The sequence below is a fragment of the Limulus polyphemus genome, unplaced genomic scaffold (genome assembly GCF_000517525.1).
Source record: "Limulus polyphemus unplaced genomic scaffold, Limulus_polyphemus-2.1.2 Scaffold522, whole genome shotgun sequence".
NCBI lineage: Eukaryota > Metazoa > Arthropoda > Merostomata > Xiphosura > Limulidae > Limulus > Limulus polyphemus.
Window position 1 is genome coordinate 339372 of NW_013666132.1, and position 20072 is coordinate 359443.

The following is a 20072-nucleotide window of genomic DNA, read 5'->3' on the forward strand; positions in this document are numbered from 1 at the left end:
CCCGCGTACAACGTCGGACAGTTTTTAGTTATCCCCACGTACAACATCGGACAGTTTTAGTTATCCCCACGTACAACGTCGGACAGTTTCTAGTTATCCCCACGTATAACGTCGGACTGTTTCTAGTTATCCCCACGTACAACGTCGGACAGTTTCTAGCGCAGATAGCCCTCGTGTAGCTTTGCGCGAAATTCAAAAACAAACAATCATGCCATAGTGAAGACTAAAAACCTATCGATATAACGTTAATACGATTTGTTACACACGCGCCAGAGATAAACCCACCGCTAAAGGACTACTTACAATAGATGTGAAACTAGGACATTATCTTCTACGATACTTATAAGGAATATACACACATGTGAAGTGGAAATGGGAAAAACAAGAACAATGTCAGAACAAGAAGAAAAGAAAAAATAACCAACGATGATGTGCGTGTTTGACGATTTAAGGTTTGGTGTTAAAAATTTAAAGTTTACGTTTCAAACAAATGCTGACACAAGATCTTGTGTCCTCATTGTTTTGGGCCAACATAATTGAGGTGTATGGAATACGTACACGACGCAGGCAACAGTGAAAACAAAATAAGGATAGCTACGAATATTAATATCTAACGATATCTCTTCTTTCCCCTGGTATAACAAAATGGCCTTGTCTAAATCGTGTTAAAACCTACCCACCCACAAACACTTATGACCTGGAAATTGAATCCCCGTAGTCAGCGTATCGGGCTTCGTTTGTTTGTTTGCAATTAAGTACAAAGCTATCTGTGCTCTGCCCACCACGAGTATCGAAACCAGGTTTCTAGCGTTGTAAGTCCGCAGACATACCGCTGTGCCACTGGGGAGCTTGGGCTGGTTTGCCGGTTTCTAGTGTTTAAGTCCGCAGATATTCCGCTGTGCCACTGGGGGACGATGTCCGAGGTTTAATGCCGGACTTTCAGGTTAGAAGGGGTATGTCTGCGGAATTACAACGCTAGAAACCGGGTTTCGATACCCGTGGCGGGCACAGCACAGATAGCCCTTTGTGTAGCTTTGTGCTTAATTCCAATCAATCAATCAACTTTTACCCACAAATAGTGGGATTGACTGTCACTTATAACGCCCCCACGGGTGAAAGGGAATAGCAGTGCAGTGTTACTACGTAAGCTAATTTGTCCCAGCAATCACGTGATCAGGTAAATTACAGCAACTTGTTTCTATCATTCATAGCGTGGGAAAACCTAATTACTTGTACGTGTTAAGAATCGTCATTGTGTAAATGGAGAATGTTTGAAAAACTTCAACTTTTCAATTTTCGGGGAATTGGAATTTGTAACCTGAACGACATCTTATGCGTAAGTGGTCTGAGCAGATGAATCATGGACTCCTGGGAAGCAGGTAGGTGTACTCTTCCTTAATTTACAACTACTGGCAGCCGGCCAGAAGCACCCGCCGCCACAAACGCTTCACCCGGATTTTTGTATGAACTTAACAACCACTCTTATAAACGAAAATCAAAGAATCCATCTTAATTGAACAAAACAACCCTACTCTAAAATCAACACCCTGGGGTGCCAAGATATCTTTTCTAAGTCGTGCAACAATATCCGGTCATGTGACCTCTTTGTTCAATTCTGTATATACTCGTATATATATCTGTGTCAGTGTAAATTACTTGTACTTGATGATGACAAAACCTTGTCGAAACATTGTACATTTTTTGTTATGTTAAACTTATATTAAGATTTTTTTATTACCCATTCAAGCCGTCTCCAAGTATTATTAATCTCAAAGTGGGTTCCTCGTCATCGAATTCTACATGTTAGTCATCTAATGTTCATCTATTATTGGCTGGTAATTCCTGTTTCACCCCGTACTTAGCTTTTTAAAGGAACACCAGCTTTCTGTAAGAAAGCTAACTTCAAGTGGTAATAACATCGTTTACACAAGAATTATTATTTTTCTTTCTTTTAAAAAACTTCCACCTTTCCATAGTGTGTTTCACTTTGCAGTAATCATTCCTAAGATAATGAATATGTGACACTAACAGGTAGCTACAGCGAGAGAATTTCAGGCACATTCTATGAGCAACAATTTATTGTTAAAACAACACACAGACCTAAAAATGTGTATGTGCGAAAAATTTCCAATTTTCAGTGAATGTTTCACGTTCATCTTACTAAACTGTGTACTTAAAGATACATACAATTAGTAATTTTTTTAAAGGATCGGGTCCTAGTGATCGGTTAAGTATCTTAATTAAAGTTACAGTTAAAATTACAGTTTGCCCTTGAAGAGAAAGGTCCACCTTCGAAAACGCTCGGGTTATAGGGTTTTTATTCATTAATTAAAGGGCTAATAGAAAGGCCGTAAGTCTAAGATTAAATTTAAATTACAGTGAATTTTTGTGTTTTTCTTTGTAGTTAAGCACAAAGCTACACAATGGGATATCGGTACTGTGTCCGCCATTGGTATCAAAACCCGGTTTTTAGCGTTATAAATCTTCAGACTTACTACTGAACCACTGGGAGGCATTACAGTGAATCATGTGAAATTTGACACTTTTGTTGGATTTGGTTTGTTTTGAATTTTGCGCAAAGCTACTCGAGGGCTATCTATGTTAGCTTTCCTTATTTAGCAGTGATAGACTACGGGAAGGCAGGTAGTCAACAAAACCCACCACCAGCGCTTGAGCTATTATTTTACTTTAGTGGGATTGACGATCACATTGTACGCCCTCACGGCTAAAAGGGCGAGCATGTTAGGTGACAGGCAATCAAACCTGCTATCGCACATTGCGAATCGAGCGCTCTAGCCATCAGGCCAGCCACCTCTGTAAGTAGGCCACTTACCTAAGTTAACCGCATTTTCATGGAACTGTCAAAATCATATTACTTTATACAAAGCAAACACTTTATAACTTGGCCACCACTCCCCTCAGTGGCACAGCTGTATGTCTGCGGACTTACAACGCTAGAATCCGGGTTTCGATACTCGTAGTGAGAAGAGCACAGATAGCCCATTGTGTTGCTTTGTGCTTAACTTCAAACAAAAATTGGCCACTTGCCTAACTTGAGTCTTGGCCACCTAACAATACTTATTTTATTATTTTATACCTAGTCAACCCTCTTTAATTTGGCCATTCAACATGACACCGTTTGTCGATTTTGTTGTGGAGTATGAGAATATACGTAAAATATCTTATCAACACCCTCCATATGAGGTCGGTCAATATGACCGAATTTTTAACCATCACTTAAACATCGTTTATATACTATAGCTTTTAATGAAACAACGCACTGTAGCTATCATAACTTAGCTGGTTTTCTAACTAAGGTATAAGTCCCTTAAAATAATTTCATAGGTGGTCGATGCGAACTCGACTGATGAAATGTAAGTGAAATGTTCCTGTAAGATAGTTTATTCTTTATACGTCATTCGGTAAATTAAAACCTTGTCTTTCTATTGGCTATAATCAATACAATAGCAAACGTCAAGCATTTTATTGGCAATTTCAGTTTCGCAACAGCACTACTCGGTTGTGCAATAGTGCTATTTAAGAATTTGTTTAAATTCTGTGTGACAATGGATACAAAGCGGAAGAAGCTAAATGAATTAAACATTAAACATAAGAAAGATGTTTTGGACTTGACTAATAAAGGTGCAAGTCAGCGTTCTCTAGCTGAAAAATTTAGCGTTGCAAACTCTACAACTGGAAACATAAACGCAATACTATAGGCCTGAGAAAACAACTGTAATAACGACAGAAAACGAAAATTACTAAAGACGGAAAATGAACCATGAATATTCTTGTTCTAGAATATTTTCAAAAATGCCGCGCAATAAATATTCTGATCTCTGAACCAATGTTCAAAACAAAGGCAAAATAAATTGCTAAAAGGCTAAAGATTAAACATTGAAGAGTTTCAGACTAGCAGCGGATGGTTAGACTCATTCAGGTTTAGGACTAATATGAAATTTCGATCTCTGTGTAATGAAGCTTCAGATATGGACTTAAATGCAACTGAAAATTGGAAGCTGAAATTAGTGAATATTGTAAAGAAATATCTTCCCAAAAACTAGTTCAATGCAGATGAAACTAGGCTGGTTTATAGTCAGCTTCCAACCAAAAGTTTGGTCAAAAAGGTGGAAACTTGCAAAGAAGATATATTTGCAAAAGAGAGGCTAAGCGTAATATTTTTCTGTAGTGCCTCCGGAAAGAATTAAAAACCTTTCGTGACTGGAAACGCTGCACGACTTTCATTATTCAAGAAAAATGCTTTGATGTACGACACCTCCCTGTATCATGGTGTTCGAACAAGAAAGTATGGATGACTTCAATTATTTTTGAAGAATAGTTCACATCAGAAAATGAAAAGAGAAAAATTCTGATTTTACTAGACAATGCACAAGGGAATTGAGCCAAGTCTTTGGTAAATTCCATCCTCCAAATTTGGTATTCAATCACTCGACCAATGCATTATACAAGCTGTGAAACTTCGTTACCGGAAGATGATGTCGAAGAGTCTTGTATCAAATGTAGCAAAACTACAACAGAATTAGAGAAATCTATGACAATGCTAGAGTTAATTCGTTGGATAAACAGCACATGGAATAAAGTATCTTCAGAAACAATGGTGAAATGTTTTGGCGTACCGGTATCTACAAAACGCTTGAAAATGAAGAAGAAATTAAGGAAGACACTGGTATAGAAGACGCTTTTCATGCAGTTCTGAACATCCAAAGCGAATTGGTGACTGTGGATGAAATCTCAAACTTTGAGAATACAGTGGTTCAACACGAAGAACACTTGATGGCATTAATGGAGAGCACCTTGACTACTTCCAGCAAACAATTTCCATTGATACTAATGATGACAATTCAGATGAAGATGGCAGTGTTTGTGTAGGAATTATGAACCCTCCTCAAACCTATAAATGAATGTTTTCTCACGGTGTGTTTCCTTATCAGAATATTAACATTCAATAATTCAGTTTATAATCCGACATATATTGTATCTTCTAGTGAATTTCTGACGTCTTTCCAACGAAAATATCTAAACATTTTAATTAAAAACATTATTTGTATACAAAAGACTAACAAATAAAACAAATATCTAACTTGGCCAACAAAACCCAACTTTCTTTACAGAACTTTAGGTAAACCATTGCGTTCTAAGCCTGACTAAAAGTACATGTAGTATCCTTTTTGTAATTAAAAGAGTGCATCCAAGTAGTTTTAAGCCCGGCATGGCCAGGTGGTTAGTGCGCTCGACTCGCAATCTGAGGGTCGCGGGTTCGAATTCCCGTCCCACCAAACATGCTCGCCCTTTCAGCCGTGAGGGCGTTATAACATGACGGTCAATCCCACTATTCGTTGTTAAAAGAGTAGCCCAAGAGTTGGCGGTTGGTGATGATGACTAGCTATCTTCCCTCTAGTCTTACACTGCTAAATTAGGAACGGCTAGCGTAGATAGCCCTCGTGTAGCTTTGCGAGAAATTAAAAAAAAACAAAAAACAAACAAGTAGTTTTAAAACCCGATGACAAAACATCACAATATTGAATAATTGTTATCTTTGTTAACAGTTGTTAAGATTGCTAACTATTAGATTTCTAAACTTAATTTTGTCACGATACATTCACAGTCATATAGAAAGTTGTTCAAAACATAGTTGTTGCTTTTCTCTTTTATAAATCGCATAAACTCGCCCGTTATCACAACTTAAACACATAACTTCGCCATTTAACCTATAAGGAGAAAATATAAGCTTTTTAAGTTCTAGTTTATATCATATTTATAAATTATTGAAGAATTACGTACATTTTTATAATAACCAACAATATAAACAAATTTATATCCAAATTGTTACTAGTTATACCGAATTCATGTTTTACACCTTAAGAAAGCATTAGTAAAATGGTTATCTCGTTGGGCATAATAATTGAAATTGAAACTTGTATAACAAAAAACTATGGATTTGTAGGGGGAGAATTATTTGTGTTCACTAATTAAATGAAACCTTTTAAAACAATTATTTAGAATACTCATTATAGTAGTGAATTAAAAAAATCAAACGATTAGCCACTACATTAACTTTCAATATATTTATGAAAGAATATAATTACAACTAGCCTAAAACGCAAACAAAACTACTAAACGTTGACGGACCAGAGGTAGCCCAGTGATTAGCATATTCTGACTGTGGTTCGCATCATGTTGCTGTAAAAAAAACAAAAAAACATCTCCACACTTTGGAGCCGTGGGTGCGTTGTAAAAGTGACAGTCAAGTTCATATCCATCAGAGAGGAGTCGCCCAAGAACTGGAGATGGGTGTTATTAACTAGCTATTTTATTTCTAGTCTATCAATTCGAAATTAGGGGCGGCTTTGTGTAGCTTTGCACAAAAATTCTAAAACAAACAAACCGTTACATTAATATAATTTACTTGTTTACCTGTTTACACAGTTGATTTTGAAATTACATTTAAATACAAACATTTGTTAGCTTGTTTTAGAGCAAAGCCACATTGAACTGTTTCCACTGCGGGAAATTGAACCCCAGATTTTGGGGTTATAAGTCTGTAATTTTCCGTTGTCCAACTAGAGGACTCTCTACGTATTTAAACTTTTATATGTACTTTGTTATGATTGCTTTACTAAACATTGTCCACACTAAAAAGCGATGTCACATTTGAACTTTAAAACATTGTGTAACAACAGATGGTGTCACGTATTGAAGTTAACGTCATATCTCTTAAAGTTTTCTTACCAATTATTCTACAGAAAAATACTTTAGTAAATAAACTATAATTAATAACTTAAAACCATTAATACCACTAGGGGTGGTATACCACAATAAACGACTTTAATTTAATATGAAATTATGTTTGTTTGTTTTTAAAAATCAGATAGATAATTATAAATTTATTCGTTTCAAGAAACAAAATATACTGAGGCACATAAAATCAGCAATTCCAAAATCTGAATGTTATTATCTTTTGACAAAGGTCCAGAGTTTGGCTTGGTTGTTAGCGTATCGGACATAGGACCTGAGGGCTCCCAGTTACAGACGTGGTGCTATCAAAGGCGCTTCGTACTTTCAGCTGCAGGTGCATTATAAGAGTGGCAGTTAATTCCATTATTCAATTAATAGTATTTGCTACAGGGATGATGATGATGACGTGTGTGGGTGTGTGCTATCGAATGATTGTCTTCCTTTTGGTCCCCAGTTCAGAAGTAGGGATAGTTATACCTGGACCATATTGGTATCAGACCTGGTCGTTTAGCTCTTTGTGTGTATAAGTTGTTGTTTAGGTAAACAAACAATTGTTATCAACATACGACACAAAATGTACGACAGTAAACTTTATAAATCATAATATTTTGGTTTACCTTCGTTCCTTTTATTTTATTAGATAACATAACGTTAAAAATATAGATAAAGTAAAACGTTTGAATGCTCGTAAAACTATTTGTGTACATTTAAATCTGTAGTGTACTGTAGGTGTTGGGATATTGAAACAATTATTTATTATTTTTTTCTCTTAATGTACAGATGGAGTACTTTAATTCGAAGTCCTGCAGAGAATTTGGGAAATGTTCATCTCACTGTCGTAAGTATTTGAAGTACTAAAAATTATGATAATATTAGATTCAAAATATATAGATACGGAACCAGTGGAGCAGTTGTGACATTTGCTCCACCAGTTAATTTGTACACAAAGTTTTTAAAACTTCTTTCGCATATTTTTACTGCTGAACAATGTTTTTCCACCTCGATATTACCTGACGGTCAAGTATTGTGTGTCTTTGATACACTGGCCAGCCTCTTTGTTCCTAGATTGACTGCAACTGCTGCTGTTCTTGGAGACAATGCTTCTTAAATCCATCCATCCAAGAAACAAGTACCAATGCAAGCATAATGGAATATCACACATTCAAGCCAGACAAGGGTTCTAGCGTGGTATTCCAAAATCCCTATATTATCTACATCAACAATTAATTCAAATAAACATATAAACGGTAAATAAACTCGCAACTCATAGTAACGTGCACAAGTATCTGAGTCACCTCTCGAACTGGGCTTCCTCTACCCCAAAGAGTAGACACAGACATAGGATTAAGCTGGTACAAGCTTTCATGGGATGTTGTTATAGTACGAAACCTTTGCCTAAGCAAGAGGGTCATGGTATGCTTACAACTTTCATTCGTATAGTTTACTGGAAAGATGCCATTACTTGCATAACCTGCACGAAAATTTGAAAAACAGCCTAAATATGTCTTACTTTTTTCATTTACACTAGTTATGGAAAGGTAAAATGTGATAAAGTACTATAATCACATTTCCTCATTCTCAGAGTCTTCTAGACCCAAACTTTAAAATTAAATGGTAAAGGCATATTCAAAAATGTTAAAAGTAAGTTATTTCTCTTGAATTACATACATAATACTAGAACACTTATATTAAAACAACAAAGTAATACAAAAGCACCAACAGCCAATTCAAGTGAAATAAAATCAATCAACTCAAAATTACAGTATAAAAAAGGTCAAAAGTTCACTCTCATGAAATAAAGTTATAACAAACAGCCAGTTACACATTACAATATAATGTTAAAAATATACAAAGGAATATAAGGAAGGTAGAAACTAAAATTGTAAATGAAAACATATTGTCCCCTGGTGGTACAGCGGTAACTTTACGGACTTAAACACTAAAATCCGGGGTTCACTTCCGCGTGCTGGACACAGCAGATAGCCCAATGTGGCTTTGCTTTAAATCAAACTAGCAAAACAAAGAAAATATAAATAAAATTAACATATATAATAATCATGATAATAAACAGTTGACATTATTTAAAAGAATACCTACTATATTTACAAAATTCTGCAGAAGGTCTTGCTGTTGGCATGGGGATCTAAAGAATCGGGGTGTCTCTTTGAATGCGATGGTTTTCTCAGGATCATTCTCTGGAATTGAGCCCTGCTTCACCATTACCCATTTCAACCATGGTAAGTAATAAACCAAACGTTAGCAGATGATAAGGTAGACATTTTAAAAGTGTATCAATGGATGTCACTTATGATGTTTCTTCCTACTTGTGATGCAACAGTGATGTGTTCAGCTAGTCTCCAGGCACATTGGACAGTTCATAGGAGACATCTTTTGAATGCAATATTCTATTAAGCAGCTTACAAGACTTATGACTACATTAGCAAAGCAGTATTTAAAACTCAAAGACAACTCAACTTGTGATAGGCCTTAAGTTCAGCATCAATCAGGCCAAGACCAAATCAGGATTGTCCTGATGGAAGGTGTCATATGTTCTGTGTCTCTCAGTATTCATGGCGAATCTACTCATCACTATACTGTAAAAACACATTTGTTCCAAACATCAGTGAATGTGCAATCCACAAAGCTGCTTATAGAACAAGGTACATATACAAACAGCTACTTTAACAACGGTGGCAGCAGCGAGCGAGTACAGCAAACTCACGAGTTCTTCCACCATTGTCTGGTTGTTATAGAAACAGAGCACAGGAAGGAATAAAACTGCCAACAAAAACCTGACAATGGTAACTGAAATTAGACAAGTACTTTACAAACAAAGCTTCTAGCCTCGAATGTTTCGTAAACTTTCTGTTCGTAGCTCAAACATGCCTTCTGTCACAAAATGAAATTAATTCAGATAGATAAGTAAAATTAAGTTTTATGTCGCAAATAAGTCAAAAATTATATCCCTGTAGCAGGGGCATCGCTGGTTACCAAAAAATTCAGGATTTGATCCCCAAGAAGCAGCTACTACTCAAAATAATTAAACACTTAAGTACAAAGCATTATATTATAGTTGATTTAAGATAAATTTGGGGCACTGTTAAATACATCTGGGGAATAGGTCGTATAGCTAACATAGAAAACATGTTTATAAAACTACAAATAGCACAAACTTTATGTATAATAACTATCTTGTTTAGATATAGTATAGGGGAAAAATATTCAACATCTGTAAAGTTCCGAAATTGTTTGGTTATACAAATAAAACATACTTCTAAATCAAAACTACTCAAAAACAGTAGAAACACTATGCTTTCTTTCATTTTAATGACTGATGAGTCACATAATTTACAAATATTTCAATTGAAGATATTCCTTCACTAACTCCTGTGAAAACAATGGTCCGTCATGTTTTTCATCTGGTGTGGTTGTAAAATTTCAAACAACTCATGTCTTTTTCTTAGTGAGAAATCACATGCTTACAAATATTCCGGTTTAGAAACAAACTGTATATAATGTTACTTGCTTTAAGAAAACAGAGCTTACACCAGTTTGACCCTGAAGAAGAAATGTCCACCTTTCGAAAGCGCTTGGACTATAGGGTTTCGTATTTTTGCGTTACGTTGATTTTTTGAAATTACCCGTTTTCCTAACTTCATGAATTCACCATTTTAACATAGCACTAAGCCCGAATCACAAAATTTGTCTCATTTATGATTCATAAAAATACTTTACCAGATAGAAACGAAAAAAATAACTCAGATTAAAATCTTTTTGTTTGACTTTTCCAGTCCAATGTAATTTATTATACTGTGTTATAGCATTAGAGCACATCTCCCTTATTGCACTTCAGATATACTACTACAGAATTACCAGGCCAAAATGACTAACTTTGCATGGCAACATAACACAAAATTGCGTCGAGTTATATGCAAGATCGTGAATTCTCCCAGAAAGTTTTTACCAGCTTATAACTACCAACATTCCCCCTCAAATTTAACTTCAGTGCACGAGGAGTGACGATTGTAAAGTCTTTTCGGCATATCGTCACATTGGTTTATCAGTCTTCAATGAAAATTCAAGCAATCATCAATTTCTCTAGGATCTTATTTGACAACTCCACTTTCCTAGCTATGTGACTTTTTGCCTTGTCTGTTCCACAGAGATTCTACTATAATTCAACTAGGTAGATCGTACACATTTCACAACATCTTGTTACCAAATATTGCTCAATAGCCAGAAAGTAAAGGCCACAATTCTCTTTCATCTTTTGATTTTTCAACCAATAGATTTTCCTAACTGTTTAATTACTAGATAGGTTTGAATCATTGATTTTTTCAGTCAACTGGCTGGCCTGATTAGGCAGTTGTTGGTGGCATCTTGACTAGTCATCAGAGCAACACTTTACTTCTTCGCTAACTTCTCACAAAATCCACATACACACTACCAGTCTCTTCCTTTTCATCAGCTAAGATAAAATTATGTGATATAGTAATCATTAGAAAGAAGAAAAAGCACTAGATACTATGGTAATAAAATCTACGAAAACTTTAATTTGACAAAATGTTTCGGGTCTAGATACTTAAAGTCGAATATACAGAGCACATTCGAATATCACTAAAAAGGTAACAATAGGAGAACGTGTGAAACATGGTTCAAAATGTGATGTAACTACTACTGGCGAATCAAATGTTGTAAATAATTTACGCAAGTGAAAAGAAGAAGCAGAAGTAAAAGGTGTAAAGAAAGAGAAAGATAATATGTGAGGGGTAATACTGAGAAAAATCGGAGGATGTCAAAAATAGTTACAAAAAAGAAAATTTCTCGTTTCAACCAAGTGAAAAAATGTACCTGGAGTATAAATAAGACATTGTTCTTCGCATTCGTGTAAATAACGGTCTGTTGGTGTAGATCTTAGAACAACAAGTCTGGGAGAATTGTCATCAGTAACAGGTTGTTAAAATCAGGTATTTGATAAGTGTATTTCAACTACAGCCATGTAGAATTCAGTAGCGCCTCCTTTGTCGGCAAGTTTTACCGCAATGTCAAATCTTGATTTTAAGTTAGAGATGGCGTGATGTTTCTCTTCAGATAGGTTGTCTGACGTTGGTGAAATAGAGCAGTCGATATTCTTTATTTGTTTGCGATAAGTTGAAATGAAGTCATCAACTGCAAGACATTTTTCCAGTACTGGCATCCATTTACTTTATTTCATATTAATTGGACCAACGTGAAGGTTATTAATAGCAGAAGTTGTTGGAGAATCAGACTGGATGTAAACTTTTGTATCTGAAGAGATTTGATCACTATGGAGTGTATGAGGTACTTGTCTTTTTGAAATGAACCTGCAGGCGAATCCTTCTGAAGTAGTGTTCAACGTTTTCAATGAACACAAATTCATCAGCTTCACTTCTAGTTGGAGCAAAACTGAGTCCTTTTGATAAAACAGTAGGAGTTAAATGGAGATCTGGTGGAATGGTGACTACTTAATTATGTGTGTTATCTTCGTTGTCAAGGTTAGGGTGAAATCTTGATTGTAAAATTAGGCTAAAGTCTTGGTTTTGATATGAATTTCGCGCAAAGCTACACGAAGTCAATCTGCGCTAGTCTTCACTAATTTATTAGTGATAGACTAGTGGGAAAGCAGCTAGACGCCACCTCTTGGGCTACTCTTTTACCAACGAATAGTGGGGTTGACCATAACATTATAACGCTCCCACGGCTGATAAGATGTGCTTGTTCGGTGATGGGGATTCGATCACGCGACCCTGAGATTGCGAGTCGAGCACTCTAATCAAGAAACCTAAAGCACGAAGTTTTTGAGTTTGATGTCTTTCAGTTCTTGATAAAATTCAGCATTAAAGAGATGAATCTGCCTAGCGACGTCATAGATACATATCCCGTATAATCTACGTCTGTGATATATCAGTTTTGGGTGATTTCGATAAGATATATATCCCGTATAATCTACGTCTGTGATATATCAGTTTTTGGGTGATTTCGATAAAAAGACAAAAATTCGAACCTACAAAGAGTATGTTTATATTAACTCCCACATAAATTGGTCGAAATGTGGCTAAGTAATTGACCAAAACTTCTAAAAGTATTGATTTATTTAATCTTTGGACCCCTCTAAAATTACTAAAAAATCGACATATCCTACATTTTTGTATGTGTATGTATGGGAATTGTAAAAAAGTATCTTTGCACCAAATTCCATGTAAATTAGCCGAAATACGGCAGAATAATTTAAAAAAAAACTAAAATTATGAAAGTCTGAAATATGACATTACTCTTTGATTGAGTTTGTTAGTCAGTTAGTTAGCTCTGTTTTGGAATGTTAAGTTTGTTCATTGGCGAAGTAATAAGAAATGTGTTTGTTTGTTTGTTGGATTTCAAATAAAGCTACATTTGGGCAATCTGCACTAGCCATCCCTAATTTTAAAGTGATAGACCAGAGAAACGGTAGGTAGTCAACACTGCCCAGTGTCAACTCTTGGACTACAGTTGTGAGACTAAGTAGTGCAATTGACTTGCACTGTAATAATGCATCCACCGCCCCAAATTACAGAATGCAATTTTATTTCGGTAGTAACAGTACGCGAACCACAGAACTTAGCTCCACAGTTAAGCACGCTAACCGCTGGGCCATGATCAGCCAATAATAAGAGATACGCCATATGATGAGCACAACAAAATAGCAATAAAGTGAAACTGTTGTATTTAGTGTCTACTATGAACTTAGAACTATCAGTGAACGTTAGGAAGCTAACTATTAGAACTTGTAGTCGAGGAAATAAAATACTTTTGTCATGATAAACAGGACTGGACTTTTGAATTATTCTTTTTATTGAATAATCCAGATAAAACCGTCAAACAAGAGAGACCTTATAACATTACGATTAATAATGGTCAGATAAACATAATATAGAAAATGAGAATGATTATAGTTGATAGGTTAAAGAAAAGCCATGAAAGAGATAAATAAATGCCAAATATATAGTAAGATATAAAATTTATTTTGAAGTTTACTTAAGCGTATTAATACTATGACAAAATAAAGAGGCACGAACCCAAGATTAACTTTGTATTTAAATAGATAACTATTTCATAACATTAAAGTTCGTATTCAGCGACTCGCGTTTTTAATGCTTGGGTAACGTAAGTTTTGATTAGAAATTTCACTGCAACAGAAATTAATGTTAAATCCAAGAATTGAAAAATTGGATCGTTGTTGGTTGAAGAGAAACATTAGTGTTACGAAATCTCTATCCGTTGAAATAAAAATTTAATGTTATGCACATGCCTCTTTGTTGTTATATTATATACATGTATAATGGATAATTAATTTGGTAAAATGACTTGGGAACCATTTAGTGATCAATAGATGTCGTGTGACTACCTTTCGTTTTCAATTATTTTCGTGCTATATGTATGTCTACTTAGGCTGATCACTAATATTAAATTTCCTAACTTTTAGCCAAATACAAAGTCTTTAGCAATCTTAAGAAATTTGCTGAAGCACAAGCAACATGCGAAGCAGAAGGGGGTGTCTTGGCAATGCCTCGAAGTCACAAACACCACCAGGAACTTCTACATTTGCTAACTTCTCACAAAAAGGAACGTTATTGGATTGGTCTACGTCGTCAGAACAATATTACAGTCTACATCGATGGCAGTGCTCTTGATGAGGACCTGCAACTTTGGGGAGAAGATCAACCAAATAACAGTGGTGGTATTCAGTACTGTGTGGAGATGCTAAAAGAAATGGGATACAAGTGGAATGATTTTCATTGTGATAATCTGGCATCTTTTATTTGTCAGTATATCACCACTTAAATTTCTCTTTTTTAACACTTTCACACCCTGTTTCAAAGGTTCATTTCACGAATAATGTTTATAGATAATTGTTTCACTAGATACGAGAGCAAGATAACCCAATACGACTTTTCTAATATTATAAAACTTTTAACTAGAGAAAAAAAATCTTTGCCGAAAGTTGTTTGGTCTACCACAAAAAGAAATATGCCTTAATTACTCGACACATACCTTAATTTTCCAAATATAATAGGCATAGTTTCACTAAGAATTTATCTACAAGTTAGGGTGTGTATAATATATGGTAACAAATTTAAATTGTTTTTCGTTCATTGTGTTGTTTTTACAGTCAGTCCAAACCCCCCTTTTCCAACAAGCTTTGTGAACGATAATGCCCACTTACTAGGACCGTTGCGTTTCGATGATATATCTTATTAATTTTCTTTGTTTCTAAGGTATAAATGAGAATTATCTCCCTAAGACCGTTGCGTTTCGATGATGTATCTTATTAATTTTCTTTGTTTCTAAGGTATAAATGAGAATTATCTCCCTAAGACCGTTGCGTTTCGATGATGTATCTTATTAATTTTCTTTGTTTCCGAGGTATAAATGAGAATTATCTCCCGTTTTCATTCATTTTCAGTATCTTTAAATATGATTTTTGAGATAAAATGATCAAAAAGCTAAGTCTTGTAAATTTTAAGATATATTTAAATGCACATTTAAAAATGTTTGGAAATACAAAACTAGTTACGGCTACATTACGTTTGATATTCAAAACTACAAATTGTTTTCCATGAAACCTTCAAATTCTGAGTCCGAATCCACGAATAGTTGGCACTATTTCTCTACCGGCTGTAAATGATTTTGGGAACGTTTATTTGCCGGCCGCAATTGAAAGACAGCAAGCACTAAAGCGAACTCACTTTTAGAGATTTTACGAATATTCTAACATTTTAACAACGTTTATTTGTCGGTCGTGATTGCGAAAATAAAGCGAACGCTGAATTAGAGATTATACGCACACTCTAACATTCTTGTCATCAAACGGTTACTTGACAGCACTATTGTAAAAGTCTAGGTGCGTATTATTTATGGTGATTTGACTCTTTGCTCGTGAAGATTAGAGTGCGTATTACATTCGGAAAATTACGGTGTTAGAATTATTCAACCAACCTGAACAATATAAGAAAATCTATGAATGATTTGTATTTATAGATGTGTATGTCATTTTTTGTGATTTGGTAATCTTTAGATCTGATATTTAACGTTCACAGTCATTATTGCTTTATAAATTTCGGAAAAGTTAATCAATTGTTATACATCAGTGAAACAAGGTCTTTATTCTTATGAATGATAGTTTTTAATTTTTCCCATACAAGAAAACAGAATCACTCGAATCACTTCATTTTCGCAATATACATGTATCTTATATATATATGTTTCTTAACAGGGTACTTTGTATATTACGTTACCTAAAAAAAATGTATAGCTTACATTATGACGTAATGCAAAGTTTTAAGGTTCGTACTATATTATCGTGATTTTATTAGAAATGCATTAATGCATAATTTAAGTAAAAGCTCATTTCTTAGAAATAATAAATGCATTGCACGAGATAAACTTGAAAAGTTATTGTTGTGGAGTTTTATCGCTTAAATGCACTTTTGGTTTGTTTGCAATATTCAGAAAATTAAACCTGTTTAGATGGCGTTTTTTTTAGAAACATTGAAAAACTACAAAACCCGAAGTAGAAATTATAATATAAGATACTTATTAACTGACACATTAAGTAGGAAATAAATATATTGCAATCTTGAAATATGACTCCTTAATTAATTAGTAAAATGTATAAACTAGAATGTGAAAGTAAAGTATAAAAGCTAAACTTTTATTTCCGTTTAGAAGTATTTAAATAAAATATAGGATAAAATTAGTTTTTTGAATAACACATAGTTAATGTACAATGGAAATACTTGATAAAATATTCTACATTTATGAATCGCAACGCTATAAACTAGTAGGACATCGACTGTTTAGTGCACGTTTTTTACCTGATGTATAAAGTAGTTTACTCTGAGATAACACAGAATTGATCTTTGTTGAAATCTATTAACATTATTACAAAGTTTTAAAGTTTTTACTATATTATTAGAAATACATTAATCATGTATCTTAATTGACAGAGGACTTAATGTCATAAAAGGAGAAATTTTCAAAAATGATTTAGTTTAAGAATAATTGTCATATTGTTATTGATATCGAAAATATAAAACATTTGAAGATTTAGGTCATGTCAAACTCATTCAATAATGATTTAGTTTAAGAATAATTGTCATACTGTTATTGATATCGAAAATATAAAACATTTGAAGATTTAGGTCATGTCAAACTCATTTTATTAATGTAGATTTTACTTTCGAAGTGAAATTTATCGCAATTTATATTTAATCTCTGGGGTCAAGAGAAAAATTCATATTCTAGTTAATACTAGCTTTTGATGAGAAATACAACTCCGTTTACCCACAAATGAACACCTGGTAATTGGTCTGTTGTCTAGCCCTCAAGAGAAGTAATAGATCTTTCCAGCGAATCCCTTTACCCCACATAAGTGTTTTTTGTAAACATCTAATGTACAGTGTAGAAGAAGAATGTTTTAAAACACCATATATCTTTAAAAATGTTTAAATTTATAGGTGCATATGACTAACATTATAATAAAGTTAATCATATATGTAGTCGCGTCATAAGTTTATTTCTGGATCATGTCTACTTTCAAAGTTATAGATAACATACTCATTGTACTGTAACTTTTCGACTAATTTCTAAAGACACGTGACCAAGTTGCACTTAAAATATAGTTTAATAAAGTCAAAGTATCTTGCTACAATCATCCCTAGTATTCAATACATAATGAAAGAGAACTTAATGTCATAAAAGGATAAATGTTTGATAGTGATTTTGTTAAAGAAATATTTTCCTTTATTGTTATTTATATCCAAAAGATTAAACACTTTAAACTTTAATTCATGACAAATTATTTTATTCTTTACCTATATTTTTTAACACTTAATGTGCATTAGTTACATACATGGTGATGGCATAACGAAAATGAAAAATATGCATTTGTAATAACATTTTACATGCCCCCCAGTGGCACAGCGAGTAGCACAAGAAGGTCCTGTAGTCATAGATGCCAAAACTATAGTTGTAACAGGCGCAGATCAAATAAGTTCTATTCTATATTTTATATTTAGAAGGCTCTCCAGTGGTTCAGCGGTAAGTCTGAGGGTTCACACTTTTAAAAACTCGTAGTGGGCACAGCATAGATAGTAAACATACCTAAAAGAATAATTTTTTGGGCAGATGCAGAGGAAGGTGTGGCTGGCTTGAACCTTGTATTTCCCAATACATTTTTTGCAGATATTTAATTGATGTTTTTTCTACCTCACTGATACGTCATTGATGTCATTTTGTACCATCCCAATTTTATAGTTCTAATCTTTCTGCGCATCTCCAGTAACTTCTTTGATTTTGTTTTCAATTAAATTCATTTTTTGTTCTTAATTCTTCTTTCACTTTTAGGTTTCTTTCTTTCAACTCCTCTCTTAAGTGCCTGTCTCTTCTCTTGGTCTTTTTTAATCGTGCGTTTTTGCTTCTTAGTCTTATTTTAATTTATTTGACATTTTTTCTTGTTCTTTTAACTTTCTTTCGTTTTTTTCTTTGTCTTCTTTTAATTTTCTGTCTCTATCTTTTGAATTGGTAGACTACAGGAAAGGCATCTAGTCAACAGCACTCACTACTAACTCTTGGTTTACTTTTGTTTGACTCACGGTGAAGCGCGATCTTTCTCTCTCTCTCTTTTATCTATCTCTTTTTTTTGTCGGTAACGGGACGCGAACTAGACTCACGGGTCCATAGTGAGGCATGCTGTAAGCAATGGGTCATACTTGACCAGGTATCAAATGTACCACCGATGAAAAAGGTCGCTATCCATCCATCTCTCTACAAGTATAAGGAAACAATTTATAGCTAAATAAAAAAGCTATGTAGGGCTGGCTACTGAACTTGAAAAAAGAAACCAAACAAGATAGGGATGAGAGTTGACATATCACTTGATCGATTAATGATCACATAGCTGTCTCAGCTTTACATGGAGAATAAAATCCCTACATTACTGGCTTCCTTACTGGCAAAACAAATAGAACCGGAATTTCCTATCGTAAAATGTTACTCTATCATAAAATACTCATAAAAGTAGTATTTTAAAGTTAACTAAAGGAAAGGTATAATGATGAAAGCTGAGATTCTATTCAAACACCAAACTTTCGATAGACAAAGTGGGGAAGTTCAGTAGCCAGTCTTACATAGCTTTCTTATTTAACAATAGATTTTTTTCCTTATACTTATTTTTTGACTTTTTTAATAGATGGAGTACGTGGGTTTCTAGCTTATAAAGTGTATTCTAAAGCTTTATAAATTTTGTATTGAATAATAATAAAAAATAATGTAGTCGAAGATTGTGAAGACTGTTTTGCTCTATCAACTTATGATAAAATTATAGTTACTACTAGAATTAGATGGGCGCTAGGCCTGTTGAAGAAAGATGATGATGAACGAAAGAAAATAAGAAATCTCGGATTTGGCTATTCGCCAGTTTTCGACTTTGGGATACTCTGGATAGCTGAAAAAGCGGCATATATACCAGAGACAGAGCGACTGTGCCAGCTAGCACTTCATATCTAACTTCTGATTACCCGTATTGTATTGATTTTTTTATTTTTTACTCCTTCAGTTCATACATAATATAGGGGTTATCTCCCTAAAGACACCGATTGTATAGTGTAAAAAGCATTGAGTATTCTACATGTTAATAATGCTTGGAAACGGCTTGAATGGGTAACGAAGAAAACCATTTAATATTAACACAGTAATTTTAAACAAAGAACCAAACATAAACAATGTCTAGGTAGAGTAGCCCAAGAAGGTCCTGTGGTTTGGTAATGATATAGCTATAGAGTAGCCCAAGAAGGTCCTATGGTTTGGTAATGATATAGCTAGAGTAACCCAAGAAGGTCCTGCGGTTTGGTAATGATAGTAATTATCTAGCTAGAGTAGCCCAAGAAGGTCCTGTGGTTTGGTAATTATCTAGTTAGAGTCGCCCAAGAAGGTCCTGCGGTTTGGTAATGATATAGCTAGAGTAACCCAAGAAGGTCCTGCGGTTTGGTAATTATCTAGCAAACCACTGGACCTTCTTGGACTACTCTAGCTAGATAATTACTAAACCACAGGACTTTCTTGGGCGACTCTAGCTAGATAATTATCAAACCACATGACCTTCTTGGACTACTCTAGCTAGATAATTACCAAACCACAGGACTTTCTTGGGCGACTCTAGCTAGATAATTATTAAACCACAGGACCTTTATGGGCTACTCTAGCTAGATAATTACCAAACCGCAGGCCCTTCTTGGGCTACTCTAGCTAGATAATTACTA

General features: G+C 34.4%; 1 protein-coding gene across 2 annotated transcripts in view; it reads left to right on the forward strand.

The window, feature by feature from the left end:
• Positions 1 to 16451, forward strand: part of LOC106458842 (C-type lectin mannose-binding isoform-like) — an 18627-nt gene extending 2176 nt beyond the window's left edge. The window contains exons 2-4 of one of the 2 annotated variants that reach the window (XM_013918395.2): positions 7537 to 7594; positions 8875 to 8993; positions 14237 to 16451. In XM_013918395.2, coding sequence (XP_013773849.2) covers positions 7578 to 7594; positions 8875 to 8993; positions 14237 to 14595 — 495 coding nt within the window. In that variant the 5' untranslated portion in view covers positions 7537 to 7577 and the 3' untranslated portion in view covers positions 14596 to 16451. The remainder of the gene's footprint in view (positions 1 to 7536; positions 7595 to 8874; positions 8994 to 14236) is intronic. The other variant, XM_022385192.1, reaches the window with a different exon arrangement.
• Positions 16452 to 20072: the final 3621 nt, after the last annotated feature.